This window comes from Aspergillus pseudodeflectus (assembly GCF_044049435.1).
Source record: "Aspergillus pseudodeflectus strain CBS 756.74 chromosome Unknown BJX68scaffold_9, whole genome shotgun sequence".
Classification (NCBI taxonomy): domain Eukaryota; kingdom Fungi; phylum Ascomycota; class Eurotiomycetes; order Eurotiales; family Aspergillaceae; genus Aspergillus; species Aspergillus pseudodeflectus.
This window is the reverse complement of record NW_027263785.1, coordinates 108744-134011: the sequence shown is the minus strand read 5'-3', so window position 1 is coordinate 134011 and position 25268 is coordinate 108744. Positions and strand designations below refer to the sequence as shown.

Below are 25268 nucleotides of genomic sequence, written 5' to 3'. Positions count from 1 at the left end.
AAGTCAGTTCCCAGGTTGCCCTGTGTTATTCCTGACAGCTATGTGTTGCAACTTCCTCTTCTTCGTTTCCCTTTCTCCATAACACAACACACAAGTCCTGCTTCGTCCACACCACCAAGTCGAGTCTTGCAGCCTGCTTCGTCTACACTATCAAGATCAGTCCTTCTTCCTCCACAGTACAATAGCCACCATGTCGGATTTGGTTACTTGTTCGCTCTGTCTGGAGTCCTTCGGCGAGGAAACCACCCGCGTGGCGCGCTTTCAAGCCCGCCAGTACTACTACCACGAAAACTGTCTTCTAAGCTGGCTCGAGCAAGCCAGACGCTGCCCGCCATACAATTGCGATAATATTGTTTTAGAAATATCGCACGCTCCTGGAGGTACGTGAATTTCTATCTGCAAATTCTCATTTTCACACTGATACTAATGTGTTCTAGGACCAATCATCGAACAGTACGAACCTGAGTTTGACATGGAACACCGGCTCATACCCAAGTTATTACCAATCCTCATCCCTACATTGACCTCCCCGTCCGACCGGGGCCCCGCCGATTCCCCCACGCCACGACGCACTCATGAAGAAATGGTGGAAGAATGGGCTTCCGAAGAAGGATGGTCACTGTTGCCCCCGGTAGTGAATGATGAAGAGGGCGGATCCGGTGAGGGTAATCATGTAGAAGAGCCCGCTGGTCCGGCGTCTGCCGCCGGACCAGCGGGCTCTTCGCAAACCCATCATGTGGAGGACGACGAAGACGAGGGGACGAGTATCCGATACGCGATGACAGTATTGATCCGTATGCAAGATTAGTACTGGTCCCATCGTTGCCTGAACTGACATTCGATGATGATGCGCGGATTGGTGAGCATGTATATCTTTAAAAGGACTATTTCATTACATCTACATTTGCAGTTTAATTGAAGACGGGGTTATGATCCAACCAACATAAGACTGGCTAGCAGCCACTATAAATTCGTACCTGCCCTTCGCGCGTGAACATGTGGAGTGGTCGGCAGGCACATAACACTAATGTGACTGATGTATCCCCACCTTTTGGTGGGCTCCTTTCGCGTTATTAAGGACTAAGCTAATAGTTTCCCATAGGTGGATACCCCAAGTTTGTCTTGCAAGGCTTCAGCAAAGACTGGTTCCCTGTGTGGCTTCAAGAAGCTGGATACAACACCTTTCATCTGGATTTGACAGAACTCTACCTGACTTTCACCTTAGTCAACACACTCATTATTATTAATGCTAGTCATCACTCATAAATACCCGCCACTCATAAGTAGGATTAGATATAGAACGATTCAACATTGGCGGTGATAAAATTATACGACTCCGTCCGAAAGTCGTCCTTGAGCAGGGCACCGCGGTTGTTGAAGAACTGCATCATCTGATGATCTTCTCCCCACTGCGGCCATTCCATGAAGCTCCCTCGCCGCGAGTTGGGGTCAAGATCGTACACGAAGCTGAAGTAGTACGTGTGGATTGACCGTGATGCATAGTTGGGCAGAATTCCGTAGAATACCTGGGCTTGTGGTTAGCGAATAGGAAGTATTTTGGAGAAAAGGAACTACAACCTGCAGAATATCCCCGCCATGGAAACTCCCCAGTATTGGAGTGAGATAGTTCCATGACGCAAGATAAGACCAGCTAGGAACCTCTGGTGTGAGGTCCTCAACAGTCTGGAGCAGTACGCGACGTGTGAGTGTGAATGTAAGATCTCCGAGTATCGCGGCAATGCGCTTGAATTGTGGGTACCAGTTGTTAAGAAGACCAGTGCGGAACGGAGATCCATGCGTAGTAATGTCGGGGTATGTTGCTACCAGCTCTTCCATCTGGTCGAGAGTAGCCCCATGGAAGAAGTATTCTGAAAGATAATCGGCAACCCCCTGCTTGGTGGTGATGTTCGCCTGGAAAAGTGCAAAGATTGTTCCTTCATCCTCCATATTACCACTGATGAACGGCACACGCGCATATCTCCCTGTCTTGGCTAGGATATCTGGGCTATCAGTAAGCGCGGTACCGTCCGGACGAGGCAGATATGAGAGAGCCACAGAGTGGTAGCTCAGGACGCCGGGTACGGAGTTTGCCGCATTCAAGAAGGAATCGTAATCCAAATCCCTTCGACACTCAAGAGTATCGGGTGCGGATGAGCATCCAGCTTCAGAAACAACTGCATCGTAGACCGCCTGACCTTTGGCGCTGTCAACAGGGTCTGCTGGTACAATGCCACCAGAGTTCATAATCGCGCCCCTGAAAAGTTTCTTGCCCTTGTAGGTATTGTCTCCATCATAGAGAATCATTTGGTCGAATACAGAGATTGCACCAGCCGATTCGCCCCAGATGGTCACTTTCTCTGGGTCCCCTCCAAATGCAGCTATATTATCAGCCACCCACTCGAGGGCAAGGCGTTGATCGAGTAGGCCAAGGTTGCCAGCGCCATCAGCTAGAATCTCCTTCCCGGGAAGAAACCCGAAGCCGCCGACGCGATAGTTCATTGCAACATGAATAATGGGCATATCAAGTGATACAGAGCTCGTCACCAACGGGGTAGCTTCATACATGGCGGTACCGCCAAGCTCAAATGCTCCGCCAAAGATCCAAACAAGCACCGGTAGCTTATCGTCTGCAGTCGTGCCAGCAGGCCGGCGGATATCCAAGGTCAGGCAGTCCTCGCCCGCATTGGTGATTGTTTGAAAGAGTGGGTGGTTGGTCAGGTCTCCGAGAATGGAGATAGGCCAGTCATCATCGTTGGTAGAGAAGAAAAACTGCGGACAGGCTTTAGGAAAAGCTGTAGCATCGACGGTTCCCAATGGGTCCGTCAAGGGCTGCGGAGGCTTGAGACGCAAAGAGCCCGTCGGTGGTTTGGCGAACGGAATGGCATTGAAAACATCCACCCCAAGGCTCGTTTTCCCGACTATGGTGGCCGCAGGGGAGGCAATCGTTGCAGTGGGCGCCGCTCTTTTGACATGAGCTGGAGCTGCCACGACAGAAGACGTCCAAAGAAGAGGGAGAAGAGCGATGGGGAACTTCATCTTTGCAAACGAGGCCTGCTGGGTGAACACACGATCAACGACTTAGGGAGGAAGCTGGCCCTATATATGTGTACCCACATCGCATCTAGTTTGACATGGAAACTTTCATATCCGTCCTCCTCCGGCTTGCTTGTGATTTCCAACAGCACTTGGAGCTTTTACCATACCATATGCTCGGCTGACGCAATCAAACAATCGTAGTATATGAGCGGGTTGGAAGCCGCACGCCAGGATAGGTGTAGCGTGAAAGATTTGGACAGCTGAGCATATTCAAGTCCGGGAATCAAGAAACAAACCCCTGCCGCAGAGAAGCCTCTGGAGGACGCCCCACGTGGAGCTGAACCACATTGGGAATAAGCTCCGTCCAGCATCTGGGGCGGACGAAACCCTTTCGGGGGGATATACACATGAACCGAGGCCAGCAGCATTCTTCAGGCCGTTTGGGCGATCTGGGGAGTTGTCAGCCGACCATAACCATAAAATATGCGAAGATGGCTGGAAGAAAAATGACTTTTGTTGGCTGTTGCAGACGCCTGCTTCACCCCGCAGTCGCACAGTGGTCCAAAGCTGGGGATGGTGGGGTGAACTTTTGCTGAGGTGGATTCGTATCGCTCAAGCGATTGGCAAAAATGGACAGGATCGACTCGGGATTGACGGTCGCCCAATAGTCTGCATCGGCAGTTGAAGTTAATTGGTGTAAACCGGAGCTAGGCAATAAAACATCTTGGCTCAGCCAGAAGCCGGTTCGTATCGTGGTGGCTTTGACTGACTCAGTTGCCCACTTTTTTTTCTTCCGGCGGGAGAATGACCTCATGTGATGTGCCAATTAATCTATTGTGTCCAATCGACTCACATTTCCAGAGACTGGGGAAAGTGTGCAGAATGTCGGTGGAGGGTGCCTTGGATGCACTGAACCTTTCCACGCATTATCCGCCAAATCCTCGAGAAGCGGTCGACGACGACCTCTCAAAGGGATTCTCTTCAAGATATGGATATCATCCACCTTCCTGAGTCCCGTATTCCTGTCGTGCCGGTCTGGTATCCTCTTTTGGTAGGGTGTACATATCACGACTGTCGACCAGATTCCACGTGTCGAAGCCTGTCACCTCATGCCGCTCAACGTGAGTATTCCACCGTCAGCTATGGAGCAACGACTTGAGTGATCAAGTCCGTCGGCCCGGGGTAACTCGCTTGCCGACTTGAAAGTCGCGTGCATGACTTCGGGAAAAATGTTTCTTCCGCATCTCTTCGCTCAGAAAACTCGTCCGCTCAAAGAGTGCCGCGATTCTGAAAGGATATCGAGTGTTCGTTTGAAGGTAAAAGAAGCCCATGATTGTCTCTCCAAGTTCTTGCAAGATCAACCTTGTATCAAGCGGCTAATGATCGGCTGTTTGAACCCGGTGTTTCTAGCTTTCTTGGACGTGTCTGCGACGAGAAGGTCAGTGCCAGATACTCTCTCAGGGCGAAGAAAGGTATGATCACGTTTCACTCACACCAAATGCCGTCGTTGGGAAGCCTATGGCTTGCAGAGGTCAACTCGGAAGCGCGAAGCACATTGAATCTGACAAGCCTATTCGTCCACAGATCGGGGCTGTTATTCATTGTCAGGGGAAAGAGGTCAACTGAAAGCAATGGGCCATTTGTGCGGGAGAGTTGGTGTGAGTGAGACGACAAAATTGTCTCTGATGTCTCAGCGGACTCTCCTCTCCTGCTTCAAGATACGCACGTGACCATATCTTTTGCAAGGCTGCACTGACTCGGGGCGCGAATAACTAGCAGTCGAGAGCTGAGACTAGGGGCGAACTTGGAGGCACTTTCAGACCAATCTGGGCATTTCCGAGCGTGGGTGCTTGGCGAGGCCGTGAATTGCCGCCAGCACATGCCATCCGCTGCGAGATAAGTCTCTGATAAGTGATAACCTCTCAGGAAGTAAGACATCGCAGGGGTCAGCATCCTTTTGACATGGAGGAGACCACCCCAGGGTCAATATGGAACTCTACAATCACACCTCGGGCGCTCCGAGGCCTCCCCTTGCTTGGAAGCTTATCTCAAGCGCTGCGCTGCGTTTCTCCTGATCGCGATCATGATATCTGAGCTGGTCAACCTGGGCTGTTGGCATGTCCCTTGTGAGCAATCCGCGAATTATTACCCAGGTACTGCGACTGGTGTGCCGCTGTCCAGCTATCGAAATAACTGCTAATGTGCTGTGGTGCCACACAGGATCCTTGGGCTCCCAATGCTATCTCGCAATACTAGCCGATAATGAGGAAGCACAAGAAACCCGCTCATTTTGCCTCGGAAAGTCCCTTGGACGAAAAATGAATTCCATTATCAAAGAGAAACAGTATTTCTTCCTTGATGGTGCTTGGCGGCTGGCCAGGACTTCGTTTGCCCAGACATTAGTGTTATTCACGGCTGGTGCTGGACAGTTGGAGAGGGTATCGGGCTTCTCCAGAGTGCAGCAGACAAAGAACTTTGCGTGGTCGCGATAGGAATCTGACTCTGGGGTCAGCCCGTTCAGCAATCTGGCCCTAGCGCATGTTATTGCATATTGAGTTTCATATCCCTGCCAGGATCAGGTTGCATCCAAAATCCCTTGCCTTATCCATTGGCTTTGCCAAGGCTTTGGGTTACACTCGCGGCCACCTGCCAAGCAGCGTGCTTATTTCCGCCACTGCGCGGGAACCAATGGAGCGGGCGAGGAACTCCTCCCGCCAAGTCAGGTGGCCTTCGCCTCTGCTCTTATCACTCCCTCCGACCTCGAGCAAGACCAGTGAAGCCTTCCGCGGCAGGTACCAAGACCTTATAGACCTTCCAGAATCTACCTAGACATCTCTTGGTGGCACATTGGCAGCGCTCTGGAGGTCGGTTACAGCCGGTCGGAAGGCTGGGCATTGATATGGATAGATTTTTCCAACCAATTCAGCAGTTTCTCCGACATGGTGCCATTGAAAACTGTTAATCGTAGAGAAAATTCGGCCGCTCGTTGGTAGCGATGCTAACCCCAGCTGTCGCACACGCGATAACCTTCTTTTGGGTTGATGTTCGTTCTCATATTATTTGTTTTTTCCTGTGCCACCCTGTTCCTCACACCTTAAAAGCCGCCTTGCTTCCCCGCCGCCTCTTTCCCTTCTTCTTTCTCCCTCGTGGGACTCCTCTTTCTTGAACAACACGTCTTTTGTGTTCAACCTCCCATAGCTAGTCGCCATGAACGTCGCAGACTCTGCTGAGATCGGCGCTGTCGTCGCTGCGCAGACCGATGTCCCCGATTCCAATATCGAGAAGAAGCCTCTCAGCAAATCTCCCAGCATTGAGGAGCTTCCCGCCACGAAGAACGAATACCATGTGACCGAGGAAAATGAAGTCCTTCACAAGCTCCATCCTACCAAGGAGGAGATGCAAACCCTTCGCCGTGTTGCTGGTCCTTTGAACTGGATCTCCTTTAGTGTAGCATTCGTGGAATTGTGCGAGAGATTCTCTTATTACGGAACCACCGCTGTTTGTATGTTTCAGGTTGATCATGGCAGAAGTGAAGCAGTTACTGACACCCTATAGTCGTCAACTTTATTCAGCACCCCCTTCCCCCCGGTTCCTCCACTGGCGCTCTCGTCAACGGCGAATCCAATATTCCTGGTGCCTTGGGCATGGGCCAGCGCGCGTCTACCGGTCTGACTTTGTTCAATTCGTTCTGGTCGTACATCATGCCGCTTGCCGGTGCCTTCATGGCTGATCAATACTGGGGTCGTTTCCGTACCATTATGTTCTCCATCGCTGCCGCGCTAGTTGGTCACTTGATTCTTATCATATCCGCTCTTCCTCCCGTCATTAGCAACCCCAATGGTGCTATTGGCTGTTTTTCAATCGGCCTGATCATCATGGGTATCGGAACTGGTGGTTTCAAGTCCAACATTTCTGCCCTGATTGCGGAGCAGTACCCAGACGAGGCACCGATCATCAAGACACTGCCGTCTGGTGAACGCGTCATTGTGGACCCTGCTGCTACGGTCGCCCGTGTTTATCTCTACTTTTACCTGATGATCAACATCGGTGCCTTGACTGGTCAGATTAGCATGGTTTACGCTGAGCGTGAGATTGGTTTCTGGTTGTCCTACCTTCTTCCCACAATCATGTTCCTCTTCTGCCCCCTTGTCCTCTTTTTCTGCAAGAGACACTATACTCTGGTGCCTCCCACCGGCTCAGTGTACACCCAGGCTTACCGTCTGATCCGCGAGGCTTGCCGGAAGCACTGGACCGTCTCCACCGTCAAGGTGGCCGGCGTTCCCTTCAAGTTGTACAAGAAGACCGGGAACGATTTCTGGGGCGCTGTCAAGCCTAGCACTTATGGATCTGACCGTCCCAATTGGATGGTCTTTGACGACGAATGGGTTGACGAGGTCGCCCGTGGACTCAAGGCGTGCAGGGTGTTCTTGTGGTATCCCTTGTTCTGGCTTGCCTACAACCAAATGCTCAACAACCTGACCTCCCAGGCCGCTACCATGCGCTTAGGTGGTGTTCCCAACGATATCATCAACAACCTGAACCCCTTCGCCTTGATCATCTTCATCCCCATCTTCGACCATGTGCTCTTCCCGTTCCTGCGCCGCATGGGTATCAACTTCACTCCACTCAAGCGTATCACAGCCGGCTTCTTCTGTGCTGGTACGTCCATGATCGCCGCAACTGTTACCCAGCACTACATCTACAAGCTCAGCGAGTGTGGCAAGCACGCCAACGACTGCCTCGCGGACGGCAAGCACTCCAACATCACCGTCTGGGTGCAGGCCATCACTTACATTTTGGGTGGTATTTCCGAGATCCTGGCCTCGGTCACTTCCCTCGAGTATGCCTTCACCAAGGCGCCCAAGAACATGCGTTCGCTCGTGCAGGCTGTCGCGCTCTTCATGAACGCCTTCTCCTCGGCCATCGGTCAGGCCTTTGTTGGTCTCTCTGAGGACCCTCTACTTGAGTGGAACTACGCTGTGGTCGCTATCCTGGCCTTCGTTGGAGGAGCTGGGTTCTGGGCAACGAATTATAAGCTTGATAGACAGGAGGATGAGCTCAACACCCTCGTACAGTCACGCTATGAGGGTACAGGACTGAAGGGAGATGAGGAGGCCCGGGCTTGATTTTCCTCTATTTTTTCCCTGCTCTTTGACATAATCATGTATTATCATGATACGAAATATGAGAGCTAAACGACTCATGTAGCTAATCCATGCTAGTCAAAAGCTATACCTAGCTTATCTAGTCCCTCTAGTCTTTTTGTTGCTCCGTAGTTTCCAGTGACACTTTTACGGTCCATGTGCAAAATAGAGTAAGAACCAATATCTGAGATATCCCATGTCCCCAAATGATCACCATGTTCTATGACCAGCGAGATATGGTGCATACCTGTCCCAAGAAATTCTATCTATGCTTGGAATGAGAGATCACCGTCATGAACGGGGGATTGGGTCTCGTAGACGCTAAACTAGTTCTAGATTCTCGGTCCACCATCAACAGAATATCTAGACATGCATTCCAAGATTCCGAAGCCATGCACAATTAGAACACTAAGGCTATCTCAAGGTACTACCTGGGAAAATACTTTCTTCGCTCGAATGACGGTACACTTGTTCTATTCTATTCGTCAATGGCTGTCCACTAATATACATTCTGCCAAGCCAGAATACCTACCTGCGAGCACCCGAATGCATGCGGCGTCCCAGTGGTGCAAGCACAGCGTCACAGGCACAGAGCCAAGTCTACCTGGCAGCGGTCGTCTCGCCCTTGTCGTGAAAGCGGCCCATATCCGTAGTGAATGTAGGGAATCAAGGAAGGCCAGGGAGACTGAGACTGGGGGTTGGGGGCAGGATCCAATACTAGGTGAGAAAGCTTGCTGAGCCCGGTACGCATAACGAGCGAAACAGGGTAGAAGTATCATGTTAGCTTCCTAGGCTCACAGGTCGACCAGGAAGTGATGTCTGAAACACCCCATCCTCGAAACGGGAAGATCTGTCGGTGCTCGAGGGTATAGTACGACATACTTGGAGCGTACTCGTGGTCAAGATCACCATTGGGTTTGAGTTGTGCCACGATGTGGTACATGAGAGCACAGAGGATCTGCAAGGGCAAGGGGGATACCTGCGTCGCGGTACAGACGTTTGGCGACTCTGGCCACCATATCGCTTGCAGATATGTGGATAAGCGCTGGATTGGTTATTGCCTAGGTGTATCCCATCCAGCTTGTAGCATGCAAGCATCATTTCAACTGATCTTATTAGTCGAAACATATCCCAACAGGAAGATGCCGGTCGCTGCCAGCCACGCCGTATTCGTCCTCTAGATACCCTTGCCTCTGGTATCCTTCCGTTATCGCTGGATCGAGGCTGACAACCCCTTCTTGTTCAAAGCAAATGGGCCTCGGAAACGATTATTGCCTTCTTGTGTCTTCTGCGAGCCCGACGGGGGATATTTATCGAGGCTGCTTCATCGAACTAGCCTTCTATTTCGCTGAGAACGAAACCTTGCAATGGCGTGGACCGTGGTTATGGAATTCCGTTAACCTTCCTGAATCTATGTCTAAGCCTGATTAGCCATATCAAATCGCCACACATGCATCGCAAGGTTCCAAGTCTACTCACTCGCTAGATTAGCCCTAATTCCGCAACAGGCGCCTCATGTACGGGAACACCGCTTGGACACCAAAGCAATCTAGCGGCGGCCAAACAGATAGGTGCTTTTGGGTCTCGATAGGCCCAGACATACGAGCAGTGGTGGATTAAATCAGGGATAGGAACCCGGATATCCTGTACCACGAAGCCTAACTCTTGTCCTTCCTCACCCGAGTATCTGCAAATCATGTTACAACAATGGTCTCCGACGTTGTACAAATTCTCGCCGATGAGCTCGATTTCAAGGTCAATAATCGTTCTGTGGACTTAATAGCCATAGGTGATATGTTCACATTTTGTATTTTTGAGCTCATATCAAGAATGCGGGCTGAAGTGTACAATATGTATTGCTTCGAGCCTCGCGATTAGGCTTGAGGCGATTCAAGGCGAAAGAGTGTTTTTGGAGGGTAGCTTTAATTATGACCGTTGACGATATATCTACATATATATGTCGGCCTTGTACATTCCTAGTTATACCCTCGACCCCTTTCTTCCTCTGATCAGGGATAAGTGTTCGCTTTTCTACTTTGGACCAACACTAGTAGATCCTCGTCACGGTTTCGAATGTCCAGGTGTCCAGACTCACCTCCACATTTATTGACGAATTTTCTCCAGTCTCTTGTACCCATGTTCTCGGTCGCAAATTCGAGTCCATGGTATGCGTTGTGAACTGCAGGTGCGATTGGTGGAATTCCAGCCTCCTCCACGACGGAAAAATAAAGCTCAGGAGCAGACGAGCGAAGATCATCGCCAGTCCGATCCGGGGGAAGATCATCCTCCTCTCCACAGTCCGTGCAGCAATTGCCGTGATTTCATCTGCCATTGTCTGATGCAAATTGACCAACCCCTCACGAATTATACAGTCAAATCTCCGCCGGAGCTCACAATGCCACCTCACAGGCGGAGAAATTTGAAACGCCGCAGCGACCTTGTAAGGCTGATGTTTTTCTTGCTCTCTTTTGGAGAGTATATAAATAAGCGTTTGACTGCACTTGGCAGTTCAGTTTCTACCGTGCACGGCCAAGGGGAACTGCCTTGATCGCGAAACGGATTCGAAACGATGAAGCTCCTTCCTCTCATTGCGCTTTGCGCAACCGCTGTGAGCGGACTTGTCTATGACAATCTCGGGCATACTCCTCCAGGCGCACAAGTCTACTCTGCTGGCGATACAGCTGCGCTGAGGAGAATCGGCGCGCACCATCCAGGCCACCACGACAGGCGAACGGTGACGATTCGCTCCTCGCGCAACGACCAGGACGATGTCTCCGCTGATTTCCTCTGGGGAATCAAACGCGCCAACCACGGTGGCAGACTCCTTCTCAAGAAAGGGAAGAAATACATCATTGGCAAGAAACTGGATCTGACCTTCTTGGATAACGTTGAAGTGCAATTGGACGGCGAGCTCAAGGTAATACCTCCTCTTTTTCCTCTTCTGTCCTCTCTCCGGATGCTGACCGTGCACTGGCAAGTTCACCGATGACGTTCCGTATTGGCAAGAAAACCACTTCTACTACGACTTTCAAAAATCAATCACCTTCTGGCGCTGGGGCGGCCGCGATATCCGCATCTTCGGCAAGGGTCTATTGAACGGCAATGGCCAGCGGTGGTACAACGAGTTCGCAGGACAGGAGATCCTAGACCCGGATAACACATACTACCGGCCCATCCTCTTCGTCGCGGAGAACGCAACGCGGCTCTCTGTCGAGGGAATTACGGAGCTCAACTCGCCTTGCTGGACAAACTTCTTCGTCAACAGCAAGGATATCTCGTTTGATGATGTCTATATCAATGCGTTCTCTACGAATGCTTCTGTGCGTCCCTACTATCCGGCCAATCCCTTCCCCTTTCTCCGACAATGCGGGACCATAAACTAACCAGACTTCGTGTACGATGTAGGCTGAACCCAAGAACACCGACGGCTTCGACTCCCTTAACGTCAACGGCCTCTCCGTAACAAACACCCGCATCGATATCGGCGACGACTGCTTCTCTCCGAAGCCCAACACATCCAACATCTTCGTCCAGAACCTCTGGTGCAACAACACCCACGGTGTCTCAATGGGCAGTATCGGGCAGTACCCGGGCGTCCTGGATATCATCGAGCACGCGTACATTGAGAATGTTACGCTGCTTAATGGAGAGGTAAGCACTTATCTTTTCTGACTTCAAGCTTGAGAGTTGCTAATCAAGTTTTGTTTTTGAACAACAGAACGGCGCCCGCCTAAAAGCTTGGGCCGGCGAAGGTGTCGGCTACGGCCGGATCAACAACATTACATACAAGAACATCCGCGTCGAAAACACTGATTACCCTATTGTCCTCGACCAGTGCTACTTCAACATCCCCAGCGAAGAGTGCGCGGCATACCCGTCGCAAGTGAACGTGACAAACATCGTTTTCGAAAACATTTACGGGACATCGTCGGGCGCGGAGGGCGATGTCGTTGCTGAGCTGATCTGCTCGCCGAACGCGGTCTGCGAGGGAATCCGCTTGAAGGATATTGATATTGAGACGCCGGAGGGGGAGCAGGGGGTTGTTGTTTGTGATGGGATTCCAGGAGGTGTCGGGGTTGATTGTGTTGAGTCTACTTCTGCTTGACTGATCTCCCGTTGAATTTGGTACTGTTACGTAGCGATAGTTGGAATTGGTTAATATTTAGTCTATGCCTTGAGAGGCTAAGTAGAAAGTCTATCTTACTCTATGTACATGCAAATGCAAATTTTGTGTGACGCAGATCTATCTATGCGCGCCGCCAGAATGGCTTCATGACGGACCGGACGTAAACCAACAGGTAAACCATCAGATAGTTCGAAATCACAAACGCCAAAAAGATGCCAAAGTAGGGCCAGATCTTGGATGAATCGAGGCCGATTCCCGAGAGGTACTAGCGGGCAAAGTCAGTATAATCATGACAGAGAAAACGAAGAGAAAGGGAACGGAAAGGGACAACTTACATCATCCCCATAACTATACTCGCAGTAGCCACACTCGCCCATACCGTCAGGGTTGGAGAGGTATCCGACGCCCTTCTCCGATAGCCAGGGCCCCGCGTATTGGCCACAGGTCATGTTGGGCGGGCTTTGGAAGAGGGTTAATTCGCTCTCGGCACAGACGACGGGCATTCCGCGAAGGACAGAGGTCAGGACTCCACCGATCCAGTATGTGAATGGAGTGGCGTAGTACATGGTGTAAGCCCAGAATGCTGGCATGTTGTCGTGAGGTTGAAGGACTCCGTTGAAGAGCTCGCACATGATGACGAAGAACGGCATGAGGGTCGCAGCGACTAGGGAGTCGGCACTGTAGAGGGTCAGAGTTAGCTCCTTGGAAGATTGAAGAGAGGTGGGAAATGAAATACCTTAAAGCTGCAATCCACTGGCCCCAGGACGTTGCGAACAGGAAGAAGAGGAAGAACATAAGAAAGCTGTAGCCTGCCGCAAATCCGAGAGGAAGGCCGACGGTGAAATAGTACAAGACAAAGAATATGACGGCGCTGACGATGGCGTAGGGTATCTCTGACACGATCTGCGCTGTGCAAAAGGCAATCCATCCGTATATTCCGCTGGGACCTTCTCTTGCCTTCCACAGGTCGCGGTTCATGATGAATCGCATAGAGATGGCGTTGATAAACTCCGGTACGAGCATGAGAACCAAGAAGCACGAGAAGGCCTTCGACTGCAGGTCCGTAGTGCTGTTTCCAATCTGAAGGTAGGTGAGACCGTTGATCAATGCGTGAAAGAAGGAAGCATAAATCCGAGAGTACGGGTACTCAGGGCTTCTCCAGAATTGACGCAGAGTTCTTTGAGTGAGAAGGAAGATCTGGCGGGAAAGTGGAGGCATGCTTTGCCGTGTGGCGCCAGATTCTGTGGCATTTTCCCTCTTACATCTGATGTTGGCAATCTCCTCTTGGACTTTCCGGGCCTCGTCAGAATGAGTCCATATGCTGGCCCAGTCGCGGCAGGTGGTGCTGCTTTTCATCCCACCAACAACCACCTCGATAAGAAAATCGGCGGCGTTGGTAACGTTCTCCGGCTTTTCGTTATGCTTTGTAAAGTACTCGAATATGGCGCTTCCAGACTCTCCTACCTCTCCGAAATAATAGGTCTTGCCACCGGGACTCAGAGCCAACACTCGGTCAAACTGTTCAAACTGCTCCTGGTTCGCTTGGTGGATGGTGCACAGAATAGCCAACCCCTGATCAGCCAGCCGACGGAGTAGAGCGCACGTGTTTGACGCAGCCTGAGAATCCAAGCCAGACGTCGGCTCATCCAAAAACAAGAGCATCTCAGGTCTCGCGCAAAGCTCGACGCCGATGGTAACGCGCTTCTTCTTCTCAATGTCCAAAGAGCCAATAACAGCATCCTGCAGGTCGACCAGGTCTAGAGTCATCAAAACGGTCCTCGCATAGGCCAGCTTTTCCTCGTCAGGCACATCGGGTGCTTGGCGAAGCAATGCCGAAAACTCAAAAGCCTCACGGACAGTGCTACTCTCGTCGTGGATGTCCATTTGTTGGCAGTAGCCGATCCGGCGGTTGAACGATTCATCAATGGGTTTCCCGTCGACATACATCGTGCCGGTCAATTCTCCAGAGCTCTGTCTCTGGGTAAGGGCAGTCAACACTAAAAAAAAAAGAGTTAGAATAGTCAACGTAAAAGAAGACATCGCACATACATGTGGACTTTCCGGCACCAGAAGCGCCAACCAGGGCAGTGAGAGATCCCGGGTTGCAATAGCCACTCACGCTATCCAATAGCTTGCGATTCTCCTTCCCGACTTGTACGAAAAGCTCCAGGTTATCCCAAGTAAAAGTCGAACTTGTAGCGGTAAGAGCCTGGCCCTCCTGAAGTTCTGACGATACTAGGGAGCTTTCGTTGGTTTGCACAGGTCCACCCTCCTCATCGTTGATTCTCGGGTTCTTCGTTTGCTTGCGAGACTTCTTGTATTGGATTGGCCCAGCACTGCCAGGCTCCCATTCCATGACCTCACTAAGCCAGCAAGTACCAACAACATAAGCGACTGTGAACAGGCATAGGATGCCAAAATTGCGCCAGACATTGCTGAAGTAGAACCCGTATTTCTCTGCAAGGTAATCGTCACCGTTTACAACTGTGGTGCCCATCTGGCTTCCCGCATAGGCGCATGTCTGATATGCGACGTCGATGTAACCGGGACCGGAGGGGACAACGGAGCCTTGAGAGCAGGTAAAGTTTGTGTTGTGGAATTCTGCTGCCATCGTCGCCTCGTACGTGTACAGTGCTGGTGTCGTATACTGACGATATGTTAGCGTGTTTGACACAAGACCACAAGCTGTACTCACTGCTATCCATCCCACCCAGGGGACATCTGCCATCATTTTGTCTACAGAGAGAACGTAGCCTCCAAAGACGATTGCGAAGAGAACAATTAGTCCGCAGTAGCGTAGCGCCACTTCGAAGTTGGATGATGCCGCGGCGAACAAGCGGAACAACGCAGTCAAGCAAATCGTACACATATAAATGAACAAGAAGTCGATGAAGAAAGATCCAGCCTGTGCCAAGTTAGCATTCAATCGTAAAATAACCTTCAAAAATCTCACGTCTGCTTTCAATCCAGCGAGGAAGTAGACCACAATCAAGTAAAGGAACGTAAGGACGGTAGCGACCAAGATATCTGCAATCACCCGAGCAAGACACACAGCACTAGGTCGTACAAATGCAAACTTCTTCTGACGACTTAGAATGTCTCGTCCCTGCATTGCGTCCTCCAATTCAGACATCTGAAGCCAGGCCAGTAAGATGGACGAGTAGAAAAGTACACCTCCTCGGGAATACATGCCATCCGTCGTCTGAGGCTGGTCGTAGAACATGGATCCAACAAGAAGTCCATATACAACACAAGAGATCAATTTGATATAGAGTGGTGCCATGTGACCCTTGATCTGCCAGATCTGCCGTTTCGCGGACAGAACCACTTGCCGGGGAAAACTGATAGTGTACGAGGACTTCGGTGACACAAACCGTGACTTATTGCTTTGAAAGGCCTGTTTGAATTCCTCCAAACTTCCATAATCTGTATCAGCTTGCGATGGAGCGCCGCTTTTTCCACCGAAGCCTTGGTTGTCATAAGTCTCCACTTGCTTTTCGATCCTTCTGAAGGCACTGCTCTTCCTGAAGGCTTCTTCTAGCTCAATGGGTCCTTTGGGTGCACGGTGTTCCCAGCCTGGTCGAAATTTCCTTCTCTCTGGGACGGTGATGCTGGTTAGAAAATCCGAAGTAGTCTGCATTTTTCCACATTCGTATCCCAGGTCTTCGAAATAAGCCTTCGCCTCATGTGCGGCACCTTGGAAGAGCATCCTCCCTTCATCGATAAGAAGTACCTTGTCGACTAGGTCATAGATTGCGTCAGATGCTTGATATAGAGTCATCAAAGTGGCCTTGCCGCAAGTGTCGGTCATGATCCGCAGGCTTCGCGCGTAATCAAGAGCAGTTGTCGCATCTAAGCCTCGAGATGAATTGTCCCAACAAGTGACTGACGAGCCCGTGGCCAAGGACTCAATGATGGAGATTCGCTTACGTTCGCCTCCTGATACTCCCCGGATATACTCGTTGCCAACCAAGGTGTCCATAGTGTGAGACATGCCAAAGACTCTGCCGTAGATCTCGAGATACTGAGGTATTTTGTCGTGGTATCTTCTGGGCGTTTTACTCTGAAGTGCGAATTCTAGAGTCTGTCGAACGTTCAAGGTGGGGAAGTGGACATCGTCTTCCGGGACGTACACAACTTCGCCGCGGTAGTGTTTCTTGACTTCTTCTAGGCTGAGACCTGAGTAGTCGATGGAACCTGTGACACCGAGGAAAGAGGAATGATGGCCAGCAACCGTTCTGAGAAAAGTCGAACATCCGGCTCCGGGTCGTCCAAGGATACTGCGGATGTGAGTTGTTGGTTACCTTATTATGGGCAGGTGCACATACAGCATAATCTCACCACCTCGAACAACGCCAGTAAAATCTCGAATAAGTTGGCGTCCACTCTGAGGTTCCGGCTTCGAAAGCCAGGGCTTGATGGTCCATTCGTAGACATCCTGGAAGGTGAGGGTACGCCATAATGCAGTTCCTAGAGTCTTGACGTTGGCGTGTTCCCCGCCTGCACCCCACGTTGAGAGGGACTGAAAGCAAACACCAAGGTTGGGCTTCTTTCTCCCGGCTTGCAACTCTGCCTCCAAGAATTTGTCGAATGAAGAATGGGGCTCGGAATAATCGTATGCCTTACTGCTCGTAAGGGTACGGTGAATCTCAGCAATGGCATCTTCGTCCTCATAGCTCAAGTGAACTTGCGGAGACGATGGTCTGTCTGTTTGACCTTCGCCCTCCGAGGGAGCGATGGTAGAATTGCCTTGTGGGCGATGCTGAAGACGGGCAGGCATCTCGCCTTACTTGTCCAGGTGAACTCTCAACGACTCAATGATGTATTCTTGACCAACCATGACAGAGAGACTGCTTGGAGGGCAATTGCCAGCTTATATACCGGTTACTACACGTTGACCGCTTCACAGGCAGCTGATAGATCCTATCCACTAGATGAAATAGGAAGCCAAGAAGCAGAGAGTCGAATCAGAGTGTGGAGTGACTCAACCTAGGGCCGCTTATCGATAATAAATCGCAATTAAAAGACCTGCAATGATGTCTTAATAACACTGTCTGTACAGTGGAGACACCACTTGGGCGAGAATTTTGCTGAAGGCCCATGCTGAGCGCTCCCAACAAGACTGTCCCCGATTGGCCCTGGGAAGCAAACAGTGACAAAAGAAATGCAGCGCGTTTGGCGTGTCATTTTCCAACTGCGGCAGGTCGCCTGAGAAGTCTCTGGAGTCTGGAGCTTGGATCGCCTTAGCGTACCAAGGAAGCCTGGAAGAGGCGGAGATCCGAAGTGCAGAATGAAGAGCTTGGGAATAGGTGATGTAGGAGGGCCGGCTAGCGAACGAATGTGAGATTTCTGATTGGCGTCGACATGTGGGTGGCCACTCAGAGACCACATTTGCCCCACCTCAGCCTGGGGGTTTCCCTGTCTTTACTCTTTCCATGGTCATATCTTTTGAGAGGAGGGTTGTGAGCGAAGTATAATACACTGACAGGTGTATTTGGAACACGGGCTATCAATTAACTAGCTTCCGTTCTGTTATCAGTGGTTCAGGACAGAGATAAAATCTCCGGGGTGCAGATGAGACTTGGAGGGGCTAAGAACGCATCATCGGGGAAAATGTCGATGGGCAGCGGATTTCTCTTTTCTTCGTTTACGCGATTGGCGCGTCCACAGCGCCAAACCCAAATAAGTCAAAGAATCGCCGAAGGTTCTCTCGATTTCTTGGGCTCGATCAAAAAGGCAGTTGAGCGAAGGGTGGACCTGTTTTTACAGTGGAGGTTCCAAGTTTCGGGGCTCGGGGAGCGGCGAGCCATTCACAGGCCACCATGCTTTTTCCTCGCTCTCCGCGGGCACCGCCAGATACTATCACTCGTGGTACGCCTGCCTAGAGATCGAAATCAATCAACTATCCGAACTAGATGATATAGATCGGTTTCTTACCTGTAAAAAATGTACAACGTAGGTGAGAGTACCAGTTTGCTGTAGTTTGCCATACTCTGTGGCTCATGTTCGCTTTATCGCTCTAGAAGAGACATGACGCAACCTTGATGATAGAAGTTGAAGTCGAAACAGTGATAAAGACGGCGAGTCTGCTGCATTTCAAGTATAGGAAATAGGGTATAATGCTTTTTGGAACCTGCAAGTCGCTCCCATAAGCTAGAGTATGATACAGATTTGGAATAGTAGAGATGATCGCCGTTTGCCGCTCCCAAGACGCCTTGCTAATGTGGTTGATACTCGTATAGAGGTCCACGAGCGAATAAGTACTCCAACGGTTTGCTGTCAGCAGTCTGAGGACACCGTTTAGACTAGAAAGTTGGGATCCCAAAGCTCCGGCATTCGGTAATACGATGCGTCAAAGATGTTGTTAAAATCGAGGGGCTAAGCTATAGTTAGCAGCATTACTTTAGACCGGAGGGGATATCTTACTGAAACGTCATTAGGATTTGTAGATAGAAAAGATATAGGGTCGAATGAGAAATCGGATGTGGAAGAGCCGAAGTCTGGAGTGTGTGTAGATGACTGGCAGCAGGTATTAGCAGATGAGTATTGAATAATAGAGAAAGCGCATACTTGTCCGAAATCAGAGGTCTCACTATCGATCTGTGTTTGCAATTCGTCATAGGGTGTGCCACTCATGATGTGTTGGCACACTTTGACCGCTCGCAATGCAGCCTGCTCGATTCTCTTCAGGGGGTCTTCTCCGTTGAGCCTTGCTTTGACAGCAGCCACAGACATGCTGAGAAAGACGAAAGCCTTGCATCCGCTGCCTTTTGGAGATATCCGGCTGCGGAAGGTGTCTTGCGTCCGCTCGAGAACCCTGAACAAACAATCCTGTTGTGATCGGACTAGATCGTTCAGACCACTCGGAGCGGTAGGTGCTGAGTTCGAGCCGGATTCAGTAATCTGCAGCGATAATTCCAAGCAAAGTGTTATTGCAGCATGTGAACACTCGTCACGAAACATGCCTCCGCCAATGTGTCCAAGAGAAGGAATTCGAGTTGTCTGAAAGCTAGGAAACGGTATTTCAAACTGGGATAGCAGTTCCAACGCGGTCTCCAGACAAACTTTGCGAGAGTAGGAGTATTTGGGTGACAGGGAAACACTCTGTGAGTAGGGGCGGTGTAAGGTCAGGAGAGAGCGTTGCATCAAGAAGAGCATGAATGACCTGGCGAAAGATGGATTGCCGGGATTTGATGCTGGTGTAGGAAAAGGAACCAGAGCCTCGTTCATATAACGCATGAGGTCCTCACTAAGTCGCAATGCTTCATCATATGGCAAGTTGAACTTTAAGCTATTAGTAGCTTTTGCGATACGTACTCGTATCGGTAAAGAACGAGCAAGCATGGTCTGAAAGCTGGATTGGGTGAGGATGACGCTATCCTTGTTCACCGGGCCATTTAGCATATCCTCGGTGAGGTCTTCGTCATCACAGTTTGACGGCGGATCACAGTCATATTGGTCTGGATCAATCGTTGGCGCCACCCCAATGTCGACAGATGCTTGCAAGTCCAACTCAAGGATGGTTGCCCATAGTCGGCGACGCATCTCGGCCCAGAATGGAGTCATTTTACTGAAACGTAGAGGATCTCGGTGCATTCCCATGATCATTGCTGAATGAACAAGCGAACCTGAAGTGACCCATACAACGTCTCCGTCGATAGCAAGCGCCTGGCGCGCTATCATAAGGAGGCAATGAATTTGCAGTGTATCGATTCTAGCCGTGGCACTCACGAGAAGAGACGCAACCCACGACTGAACACCCAGGATCCACCCGATTGCAACATCGTGCAAAGTATCCTTTCCGTTGACTGTTGCTGTAGAGCTAATGAAGCAGCTGGCTGCCGCCATTAGCGACAGGAGCTTTGCTATGAAGAACATATCAGCAGCCCCGGGATTAGCCCAATATGCGTCGTACTCCTTTCGAAAACTGGGAACGTGTAGAATCCTGTATGTTGTCTCAAAGGTCGACATATATAGATTGAGCAGTTCATCAGCGATGGTCCGAGGTGGAAGCATCTCCCTCATGGAGTCGGGTCTTTTTTGGTCCACGAGCTCCTGTTCCTTCAATTCTTTGGCTCTTACTTCGCACCTGAAATGCTTCATCTTCCGGAATTCCGAGCCCTCGGCTTTGAGGTCTTTTTTCCGGCCTTGCAGGAAGGCTACCACATCATTGAGCTACATCTGTTAGCTTCATAGCACCTAGCAACCTCTAGGGATTTAGCTTACGAATCTGAATGATAATTCCCAGGTCGATCGGCCCCGAAAACGTGTCCGGCCATTCTTACCCCGGAAGCACGCTATATCAGGCAGGTTCCTGACTTTGTTTGAGACAGGGTCTGAGATTCGGAGCTCCGAAGCAGAATCATATCCCGAACTTTCTGGAGTCTGCACCGGTTCGCTCCTCGCCAGCGCCCGCTCAAGAGTTTGCACGCGATGGCGCAGTTCTTGGAGCTCATCTGGCCGTCCGCGGGGTTTGGCGATGCGGTTCTTTGAGTCAAACACGTACAAGCCGTTTCCTACTAAACTAGCGGCATCACTTGGGGCGTCTCTGTGCTCTGAGGGCGAACTTGTTGACAGGGAGGTCGGTACTCCAAGTGCTTTGTGCGACGATTTGGGGGCCGAGTAAATGCATTGATCGGGAGTCTTCGACTTGACGCATTGTCCACATGGAAGCGATCGGTCGCATTTCAGCTTCCGGCGCCTGCACACCGTACAGGATAGTGCTGGTCTTCTTCGACGAGTAATTGACGACTGAGAGTGATCTGCCTCCATTTCACACCAATGCTGAACTAATGTGGGGATGAATGGCGTGGTCGACTGACTGGGCTTGAGAAAAGGTCAATTTCGCTCGACAACAACTCAGTTTGAGAAGAAAGAGAAAGCCAGGAATGTCACCCGGGCGCCATGACGAATATTAACTTTGTCAATCTGCGACTCCAGCAGCGCGCCAGCGCGTTTTCATGGAGGTTAAGACGGAGATACGCAAAGGGCGTGGTGGTTGCCTGCAGTTGTCCGAGAAGTCCGAGTCGGAGTTACCGCATTCGGAGTCCGGCTCGGCGATAAAATGATGAGCCATAATTTGCGGCGAAATATAACTGGTCACCAAAAACCCTCTGGCTTCCATATCATCCATGATGGTGCGCTCAGCATGGGGCAGTCAGCCTGTCAGGGCCTCAATGACTGAGGAACAATAATGATTCATGCGCACGTGGGTCCTCGCCTAACGACAGCATCCAAAATGATATCACCGCGAGACTATGGATGGATGGTGGCGATGAATAAATAAACTGACGAGTCTCGGGCCGCGGAGGCATAATGTCTGACGAACAGAGAAACAGTGCCATTCTCACATGAATCAATTCAGCTAACTCGACCTAAACAATTCACCGTCCGTCATGAATCTTCTTTTCTCCATTTTACTATCACTTGATTTTGCGCCTGGGAGAGAATGACCACCATCCTCCTCGTCGGCACCTTGCTGTTCGCCGATGAAAAGATCCCGCTGTCTCCCTCTCTGAAAAGAACCGTTTATGTGACAGCGATAACATCCAGCGTAATAGCATCGGCGCGCTACCCACCAACGTCGCTGATAATACTCAACTATGCGAATGCCTTTCTTTCGGTTGCGTATGCGCTCCGCGCCATTGAGCTGCTTCTCGTCGACAATCCGCGTCGCTTATATCGGCTGGTAAAGGTGAACGACTCTGCGCCTGCAGAATATGTATGGAAACCCCTCCCTCCGGGATTGACACTCGGACGACTCCTCTCTGTCTGCGATCTACTCATCAACCCCCGCGGTATCGGCTGGGCGCATGGCTCGAAGAGATATCTTCCGGAGCTGAAGAGGACGAATATGACTTCCCAGAACGGATTCCAGCAAAAAGCAGAGAAGCATCAAGAAGAAGAACGGTTCACTCTTAAGGTGGCTACGCAAAATCGCCTCTCTTTCTTGGTCAAGGAAGCTTTGAAACTATTCATTGCCTACCTCGTCTACGACGCATACTGGGTCGTTTTCGGGCGTAACTATGCCGCTCTCTGCTCCAATTTCCACTCATTCCTCAACGGACCCCATTTACTCCAGTTCGAGCTTCAATACTTTGGCCACCAGCTCCGCCCATCGCCAGAGGCAAGCGCGAAACTTGTCCGGCGGTTCCTCCTCCCACCAGCCTGCTGGGCGGCCTGTTACGCCTTCATCGATGGAATCCATGCAGCGGTTGCGCTGATTGATGTTGGCATGCTTTACCTTGTTGCACCCACTCGGGCTTCAGATCCGTGGATGTATCCGCCTGTATTCGGGTCGTGGCGATATATGTTTTGGCCTAGACTGAAAGGTACCTATACTCCCCGCAGATCTCGCATTCCCATCGTTTAGAAGAAAACCGAAGTAACTGGGGAATAGACATCTGGGGCAAGCTATGGCACGACCTGTGCCGGCGCACACTTATTAGCAGTTCCTCCGCCCTCATCCCGCGTCGGATTCCCGTGGCGCTCGGCAGATTTCTTGTTGGGTTCCTGTCCTTCGTTATATCAGGGGTTGTACATGCTGCAGGAACGTACGCCGTTTCAAAAGACCTTCACGCGGTACTCATGATGATGGTCTTCTTCATTCTCCTACCGTTCTTCGTTGCGCTGCAAGAAGCCGTCTCCGTCCAGATCTTGGAGCAATTTTTGCCTGACTGGTATATCACCAGAATTCTGATATGGGCCGCGGATGTCACGTATGTTATCTGGTGGGGATATCAAACCGCACCGTCTTTTTTTAGCTACAGTATGATTCCTGAGTCGTTGGCGTCTGCCCCACTGCCTGAGAGCTGGAGCATTTGGGAACGTTTTTAACCATGATCTATCCGAGCGGCGAGTCAAGCAAGAGTATAGTACAGACATCATTGTTATATGCGTTGTTCATAAATCATATACATAAATGGTTTGAAATGCAGTCAAATATCGCAGGTTTACCACCCTTCAACTGCTCGCATCTTCAGATGCATACCCTCGACCGGCTTCGTCGTGACCGCACCCGCAATGTGAATCTCCTGCTTCGGATTTTCCATTTCAAATGCGAATTTTGCAACCACCCCCGCAACCGCGCAGCGCAGCTCCGCCCTCGCGAAATCTTTTCCAATACAAGATCGCTGCCCGTGCAAAAAGGTAATCTGAGCAAAATTTGTCGATGCGCCTCCAGTATGGTTAACTGACTGCTCACCCGATGCTGGATCCGTATCAATCCAGCGCTCAGGACGGAACTCGTCCCCATCCACCCAGAATTCTGGCGAGCGGTTGATTGCGTAGGGGCACAAGAGGATCTTCGTTCCTTTGGGAATGTGCTTGCCGGCAATCGTGGAGTCGCGGACAGCTTCGCGGATTGTGGTAGGGACGGTGGGATAGAGGCGGAGCACTTCCTGGCACACGCCATTCAGCAGAGGCAACGATTCCAGATCAGCGCTAGTAATGGGGTGGGTAGCTGAAGGGATGGCGGCGCGGATTTCAGCGCGGAGACGCTCTTGGATGTCTGGATGGAGGGTCAGGAGATAGCAAGTCCAAGTGAGAGCGCTGGCAGTCGTTTCGTGCTGTTTCTTATCAGTATGTGGCTGTAAAAGAGGACGGGGGAGCACGTACGCCGGCAGCGAGGAAGGTCAGCATCTGGTCGACGAGCTCGTCATCTGTAAAATCTCCACCCAGCATCATCGAGCCGAGAATGTCGGCCTCTAGCTCCGTGGCTGTGGCCTTGGTGGCGGTGATGGCGATTCTCTTCTCATGGACGATTTCCTTGCAGATACTGCGCAGGTAGCCAACTTCATCGTCGACGACCTTGTTTAACCGCCAGGGAAGGCGCTTGGCGAACCACTGGGGCAGAATAAAGTTGACGGCCAGGAAGGCCATCTTCTCCTTCGTAGGTTCCAGGATGGCCATGAAGCTGTCTGCGACCTTGTTCTCGGTGTTTTGGATCGTGCGGAAGTCTCGGCCCATGGCTGCAGGCCCAATGATGTCCAGAGTCAGACGACTAGTCGGTTAGCTTTTGGCTAATTGTCAGGAGTGGAGGATGTACCTAGCCCAGACGCTCATTTCCACCTTTCCCCAGCCACTGTCTGGGCTGGTGCCTTCCATCGGATGGAGACGGATTTCCTCGTCAAGAGCCTCCAGCAGCTGATTGGTCTTATCCCACATCAGCGTGTACAAAGCACGGATGCTCTTCATATGGAACGAGGGGGTCAAAGCACGGCGCTGCTTCTTGTGTACAGCACCTTCAGAAAGGATCAGACCGAACCCGATGATCCGCGCCAGGAACTCGCGGGCCCGCCAGGGTTTCTCAAAATCATAAGTATTGGTGCTCATGATATCAAGCAGAGCCTGGTGGTTCGTCGCCAAGAGCTGACTCCGGTTCAAAAAGTCCCTGAAATGGATGAGACCATCGTTGGGGATAGTCTTGATCCACTCGAGGGGCAGGCGGCCGCGGGGATTGTCGAAGATAACGCGACCTGCATTGAAGCTGCCCTGCTTCTGGTCAGTAAGAGCTCTCTAGTGTTCAGATGGAGCTTACCGGAGCCTTGGGTAAGTGACGCAGCGGATTCAAGAAGAACGGCCAGATAAAAAGGTCATAGATCACGAGGAGGATCAGATTGACAGTGGCTGAACCCAACGCAACGGTCCGAAATGGAGCATCAATCAAGACCGTGCGCTGTAGGAGGATCGCCTCCACTATACTGAGAGCAAGAATAATGGGAATCATTTTCACTCAGTCACTTCTTGATGAGTCTGTGGATGCTGAGGCAACCTCGGCAGATATATGAAAGGACCTCAGGCTGCAGGATAACGACAGGATGATGCAAGCCATGATGAACGAACGTGAAGAGGCAGATGTCACGAGTTGTGGAGGGCGACTTTCCATGTGAAGAGCCGCGCCGATCACCCCTGGCCAAGTCACGTGCCTCGCGACTGTTTCCGTATCGGGAAAGTGGCTTCCC

The 25268-nt window shown here is 51.0% G+C and overlaps 9 protein-coding genes across 9 annotated transcripts; 4 read left to right on the top strand and 5 right to left on the bottom strand.

Moving 5' to 3' along the window:
* Positions 1–190: 190 nt before the first annotated feature.
* On the top strand, positions 191–1266 carry BJX68DRAFT_263929 (uncharacterized protein; the record flags this gene model as incomplete). Its single annotated transcript, XM_071044805.1, has 3 exons — positions 191–380; positions 438–794; positions 1103–1266. 3 exons carry the CDS (start codon positions 191–193, stop codon positions 1264–1266), a joined length of 711 nt encoding a protein of 236 aa, XP_070901979.1.
* Positions 977–3347, bottom strand: BJX68DRAFT_230801 (putative extracellular lipase). Its single transcript, XM_071039257.1, has 2 exons — positions 1579–3347; positions 977–1526 (listed from the first exon to the last, which is right to left on the bottom strand). Exons 1-2 carry the CDS (start codon positions 3034–3036, stop codon positions 1290–1292), a joined length of 1695 nt encoding a protein of 564 aa, XP_070901978.1. The 5' UTR covers positions 3037–3347; the 3' UTR covers positions 977–1289.
* On the bottom strand, positions 3116–3620 carry BJX68DRAFT_216370 (uncharacterized protein). Its single transcript, XM_071037822.1, has one exon. It carries the CDS (start codon positions 3462–3464, stop codon positions 3195–3197), a length of 270 nt encoding a protein of 89 aa, XP_070901977.1. The 5' UTR covers positions 3465–3620; the 3' UTR covers positions 3116–3194.
* A 2266-nt stretch (positions 3621–5886) lies between these two features.
* BJX68DRAFT_216292 (putative MFS peptide transporter) lies at positions 5887–8356 on the top strand. The gene is made up of 2 exons (XM_071037821.1): positions 5887–6538; positions 6592–8356. The coding sequence occupies exons 1-2, from the start codon at positions 6244–6246 to the stop codon at positions 8160–8162; spliced, it is 1866 nt and encodes a 621-aa protein (XP_070901976.1). The 5' UTR covers positions 5887–6243; the 3' UTR covers positions 8163–8356.
* Positions 8357–10749: 2393 nt separating this feature from the next.
* Positions 10750–12285, top strand: pgxB (putative extracellular exo-polygalacturonase; the record flags this gene model as incomplete). The annotated part of the gene is made up of 4 exons (XM_071048832.1): positions 10750–11097; positions 11159–11500; positions 11586–11831; positions 11899–12285. The coding sequence occupies 4 exons, from the start codon at positions 10750–10752 to the stop codon at positions 12283–12285; spliced, it is 1323 nt and encodes a 440-aa protein (XP_070901975.1).
* Positions 12286–12336: 51 nt separating this feature from the next.
* On the bottom strand, positions 12337–17205 carry BJX68DRAFT_216193 (putative ABC multidrug transporter). Its single transcript, XM_071037817.1, has 7 exons — positions 16635–17205; positions 15260–16586; positions 15002–15211; positions 14356–14953; positions 13043–14303; positions 12642–12984; positions 12337–12571 (listed from the first exon to the last, which is right to left on the bottom strand). Exons 1-7 carry the CDS (start codon positions 17084–17086, stop codon positions 12428–12430), a joined length of 4335 nt encoding a protein of 1444 aa, XP_070901974.1. The 5' UTR covers positions 17087–17205; the 3' UTR covers positions 12337–12427.
* Positions 17206–18240: 1035 nt separating this feature from the next.
* On the bottom strand, positions 18241–21432 carry BJX68DRAFT_216184 (putative C6 transcription factor). Its single transcript, XM_071037816.1, has 2 exons — positions 20533–21432; positions 18241–20481 (listed from the first exon to the last, which is right to left on the bottom strand). Exons 1-2 carry the CDS (start codon positions 21076–21078, stop codon positions 18685–18687), a joined length of 2343 nt encoding a protein of 780 aa, XP_070901973.1. The 5' UTR covers positions 21079–21432; the 3' UTR covers positions 18241–18684.
* Positions 21433–21597: 165 nt separating this feature from the next.
* On the top strand, positions 21598–23213 carry BJX68DRAFT_216197 (wax synthase family protein). Its single transcript, XM_071037818.1, has 2 exons — positions 21598–22637; positions 22706–23213. Exons 1-2 carry the CDS (start codon positions 21755–21757, stop codon positions 23140–23142), a joined length of 1320 nt encoding a protein of 439 aa, XP_070901972.1. The 5' UTR covers positions 21598–21754; the 3' UTR covers positions 23143–23213.
* Positions 22969–25268, bottom strand: BJX68DRAFT_216221 (cytochrome P450). Its single transcript, XM_071037820.1, has 4 exons — positions 24845–25268; positions 24353–24798; positions 23923–24307; positions 22969–23873 (listed from the first exon to the last, which is right to left on the bottom strand). The coding sequence occupies exons 1-4, from the start codon at positions 25031–25033 to the stop codon at positions 23259–23261; spliced, it is 1635 nt and encodes a 544-aa protein (XP_070901971.1). The 5' UTR covers positions 25034–25268; the 3' UTR covers positions 22969–23258.

What these genes read in the sequence shown, in the direction of transcription:
- BJX68DRAFT_230801 (XM_071039257.1), bottom strand. Translation starts at nt 3,036, where the DNA reads ATGAAGTTCCCCATCGCTCTTCTCCCTCTTCTTTGGACGTCTTCTGTC. An exon ending in ATGGCGGGGATATTCTGCAG is followed by an intron (nt 1,527 to 1,578) that starts GTTGTAGTTCCT and finishes CCACAAGCCCAG; the next exon opens with GTATTCTACGGAATTCTGCC.
- BJX68DRAFT_216370 (XM_071037822.1), bottom strand. Translation starts at nt 3,464, where the DNA reads ATGCTGCTGGCCTCGGTTCATGTGTATATCCCCCCGAAAGGGTTTCGT.
- BJX68DRAFT_216292 (XM_071037821.1), top strand. Translation starts at nt 6,244, where the DNA reads ATGAACGTCGCAGACTCTGCTGAGATCGGCGCTGTCGTCGCTGCGCAG. An exon ending in TTACGGAACCACCGCTGTTT is followed by an intron (nt 6,539 to 6,591) that starts GTATGTTTCAGG and finishes GACACCCTATAG; the next exon opens with TCGTCAACTTTATTCAGCAC.
- BJX68DRAFT_216193 (XM_071037817.1), bottom strand. Translation starts at nt 17,086, where the DNA reads ATGCCTGCCCGTCTTCAGCATCGCCCACAAGGCAATTCTACCATCGCT. An exon ending in CGAGGTGGTGAGATTATGCT is followed by an intron (nt 16,587 to 16,634) that starts GTATGTGCACCT and finishes TCACATCCGCAG; the next exon opens with TATCCTTGGACGACCCGGAG. An exon ending in TCGCTGGATTGAAAGCAGAC is followed by an intron (nt 15,212 to 15,259) that starts GTGAGATTTTTG and finishes AACTTGGCACAG; the next exon opens with GCTGGATCTTTCTTCATCGA.
- BJX68DRAFT_216184 (XM_071037816.1), bottom strand. Translation starts at nt 21,078, where the DNA reads ATGGAGGCAGATCACTCTCAGTCGTCAATTACTCGTCGAAGAAGACCA. An exon ending in GGGAATTATCATTCAGATTC is followed by an intron (nt 20,482 to 20,532) that starts GTAAGCTAAATC and finishes TAACAGATGTAG; the next exon opens with CTCAATGATGTGGTAGCCTT.
- BJX68DRAFT_216197 (XM_071037818.1), top strand. Translation starts at nt 21,755, where the DNA reads ATGACCACCATCCTCCTCGTCGGCACCTTGCTGTTCGCCGATGAAAAG. An exon ending in GTTTTGGCCTAGACTGAAAG is followed by an intron (nt 22,638 to 22,705) that starts GTACCTATACTC and finishes ACTGGGGAATAG; the next exon opens with ACATCTGGGGCAAGCTATGG.
- BJX68DRAFT_216221 (XM_071037820.1), bottom strand. Translation starts at nt 25,033, where the DNA reads ATGATTCCCATTATTCTTGCTCTCAGTATAGTGGAGGCGATCCTCCTA. An exon ending in GTCACTTACCCAAGGCTCCG is followed by an intron (nt 24,799 to 24,844) that starts GTAAGCTCCATC and finishes GACCAGAAGCAG; the next exon opens with GGCAGCTTCAATGCAGGTCG. An exon ending in GAAATGAGCGTCTGGGCTAG is followed by an intron (nt 24,308 to 24,352) that starts GTACATCCTCCA and finishes CTAACCGACTAG; the next exon opens with TCGTCTGACTCTGGACATCA.